Source organism: Herpailurus yagouaroundi, unplaced genomic scaffold (assembly GCF_014898765.1).
Source record: "Herpailurus yagouaroundi ecotype Mexico unplaced genomic scaffold, PumYag 29, whole genome shotgun sequence".
Taxonomy (NCBI): Eukaryota; Metazoa; Chordata; class Mammalia; order Carnivora; family Felidae; genus Herpailurus; species Herpailurus yagouaroundi.
The window spans coordinates 100,924,280-100,927,553 of NW_024412377.1; the positions used below are offsets into that span (position 1 = coordinate 100,924,280).

Sequence of the window (3,274 nt, forward strand, 5' to 3'; positions counted from 1 at the left end):
CAGGGTCTTGAAAATTTACCTTCTGCCGGTACCCAAATACCAGAGAAAGGGGATATTAAAACAGCATTTAAAGGTGCTAAAGACCTGACAGGCTTCAAAGCAATCATTTAAATATCATTTTATAGATTTTTGATAAGCCAGAGGCTGTGCATGCTACTTAAGTGTAAGAACACCTTGTGTTTTTCCAGAAAAGTAAGGAGAGGTAGGAAAGTTCCAATGAGTCTGGAAGCGTATGGAAGTTAACCAGTGAGAGAACAGAATGGACGATGATGCTGGGGGCCCTTTCCAAGGGAAAACCTTGACAGGATCAGAAGGAAATTAAGAGGGGCACCTGGGTGCCTCTGTTGGTTAAGTGTCTGACTTCGGCTCAGGTCATGATCTCATAGCTCATGGGTTCGAGCCCCCACGTCGGACTCTGTGCTGACAGCTCAGAGCTTGGAGCCTGTTTCAGATTCTGTGTCTCCCTCTCTCTCTGCCCCTCCCCTGTTCATGCTCTGTCTCTGTCTCAAAAATAAGCAAACATTAAAAAAAAATTTTAAAAAAAGGAAATTAAGATCGCTGAACTGTATAGTTAGAAATGGTTAAGATGTGGGGTGCCTGGGTGGCTCAGCAGGGTAAGCGTCCAACTCTTGGTTTCTGCTCAGGTCATGATCTCACAGTTCCTCAATTCGAGCCCTGCATGGGGCTCAGCACTGACAGTGCAGAGCCTGCTTGGGATTCTCCCTGTCCCTCTCTCTCTCTCTCTGCCCCTTCCCCTGCTCTCGTGTGTGCTTGTCTGCTCTCTTAAATGAATTAAAAATTTTTCTTTCAAAAAAAATTTAAAAAGAAATGGTTAAGATGGCAAATTCTATCTTGTATGTATTTTATCACAGTTAAATAAATTTTTTAAAAAAGGAAATTAAAATTGCCAGCAGCTCTGAATTTTGAGCTAGGTGCTGGCTTGGCCCAAATAAGGAGAACTTTGGTCCTAGATATTAAAACTAACAGAAAACTCAAAGGGTTCTAAACCAATGGTGTCCAAGGTATTTGGGTTAATTTTTCCCTTTCAGGAACTGAGGGAGTGCAGCTATTCATTCATTTAAAAAAAAATGAGTGACTCAGGGCACCTGGGCGGCTCAGTCAATTGAGTGTCCGACTTTGGCTCAGGTCATGATCTCACAGTTTGTGAGTTCGAGCCCCATGTCAGGCTCTGTACTGATAGCTCAGAGCCTGGAGCCTGCTTCAGATTCTATGTCTGCTTCTCTCTCTCTGCCTCTCCCCCACTTGCGCTAGGTCTCTCTCTCTCAAAAATGAACATTAAAAAAAATTCTTTTTAATTAAAAAATGAGTAACTAGCATGAGACGGACCTTGTTCTACAAGTTGAGGAAGCTGCCATGCACCAGACCCAACTCTCTCCTTGCAAAAAACACAGTTTGAAAGCAGGGTTTGTGATAGAAGTTGGGCCCCCCAAAGACAGGAGCCTGTGGCTCTGAACTGCCTAGGGCATAGACCATGTGTCCACCTAGAGCCTTTGGAACATCTCCATCATCTCTACGTTCTTCCAACCACACTGCGCTTATACTCTGAAATAGATATTGACCTTCCTGAATTCCTAGAATGCTCCCCTGAATGCTTTCAAGTCTTAGCCATAAGGGCTAATGTTTTATATCCTGCTTCCTAACAGCGTAGGGTATAATTAACAGCTGCTTCACACACCAGCCATGGTTAGTTAGGCCAACTCCAGATAATCACCTGCACTGCCTCGAAATGCCAAGCCTTGTTTTCAAACCATCTCACCACTGACTCAAGTCCTTGTTATCCAACCACTGTCAACTTGACTTCCTTGCTCTCTTGTCATAATCCTCGTCATTTCAAGCCTGTCACCCAGTCCTCGTTTTACTAACAGTATGGCACAGAAGGAAAATACAATTTTAGACACTGAGTCCCAAAGCAAACGTGGTAAGCGTGTTTGTTTTTTTTAAATATTTCCTAGCCAGCACCAAATTACATTCCTTCCCTGAACTCCAGGCCTTCAGGAGACTCCAGCCTACACAGGTCTCACGGTGAGGGGACACCAAAGAAAGGCTGCTGAAACACCTCCCCAAGTGCAATCGGCCTTCTGTGTGGTGTGGCCAGCAAAGCCAGGCTGTCGGCTGCCTCCTCATCCCCTGATTCACCCAGTCTGTGGCCAAAGGGGTTGCAGATGTGGAAATGCGGTGAGCTCCAGAACAGGAAGTGGGGAGAGCCAGCACATGACGCGCTGGGAAAAGACGAGCAGAGACTGCGATGAACCCATTACATCGAAGTAATTAGATGCAAGCATGGAACATTTGCTAAGAAACAGACTTTGGGAGTTTGGGGCAATGCTCCAACCTGAGGCCTTTCTGCCTTCTGAACTGTTACCTGATCTGGCCAGTGGGGTGGGGAGACTGCAGACGGCAACCAACTTGGGAGTTCTAGGGTCAAGCATTAAGCACTCATTTTCCTCCTAGAATTCTCTTCACGTAAGAAGCTGCCACACTCCAGCCCCTCCATCCGCCCTACTCTCCCCTCCAAGGCGAAGCTGGGCACAGATTCTGAGCAGCCTACTCCTTCCCTCTCAGTATCCCGCACGCAAACCAGGGTTCCAGAATGCCCGGGAAGTCCCTTAGCAGGCAGGAGGGGGAGGGGAAGAGCTTGGGTCTCAGCGGCTGTCTGAGCCGGCTCTCCCACCTTCTGGACCTGTCCCTGTCCCTGTCCCTTTGGCGAGGTCACGGGCCAGCTCGGCACTGGTTCCTTATCTGCTGAAAGGGGAAAAACACACGCGTACGGTCGCGGCGTTGACAAGAGGCGCGCAGGGCTCCCCTCCCCTCGCCCCCCGCGCCGGCCCAGCGCCCCAGGGGGTTGGCCCCGCCTCCGCCCCGCAGCGCGCAGGGAGCGCTCACCGCCGAAAAGCTTCTTGCAGGAGGGAGCAGGTGGGGCCGGCGGTGGACGAGGGGCCGTAGCCGATGGAGAAGTTGTCGGGGGAGAGGTGCAGCAGGCGCGGAGACGTCTTCACCGAGAACGGCATAGGCCACAGGGCCGACTCCGGCGCGGCGGAGGAGCGCGGGGCCAGCGCCGCCAGCAGCGCCAGCAGCGCCGCCAGCCCCAGCCCGCGGTGCCTCATGGCGGGTCGGCCCAGGTCTGGCGGAGCTGCAGCCCGCGCACCTGACCTCCGCCCGGACCCCGAGGAGGAAGCGCCGAGCGCGGGGGCGGCGGAGTCAGCTGACGGCGCGCCCCGCCCAGGCCCGCCTCCCGGCCTGTGGGACCGCCCCG

At 51.7% G+C, this 3,274-nt stretch overlaps 1 protein-coding gene across 1 annotated transcript in view; it reads right to left on the reverse strand.

The window, feature by feature from the left end:
• HEXB (hexosaminidase subunit beta) overlaps positions 1 to 3,274 on the reverse strand; it is a 77,717-nt gene that overhangs the window by 28,825 nt on the left and 45,618 nt on the right. The window contains exon 5 of the mRNA XM_040493212.1: positions 2,905 to 3,258. Coding sequence (XP_040349146.1) covers positions 2,905 to 3,258 — 354 coding nt within the window. The remainder of the gene's footprint in view (positions 1 to 2,904; positions 3,259 to 3,274) is intronic.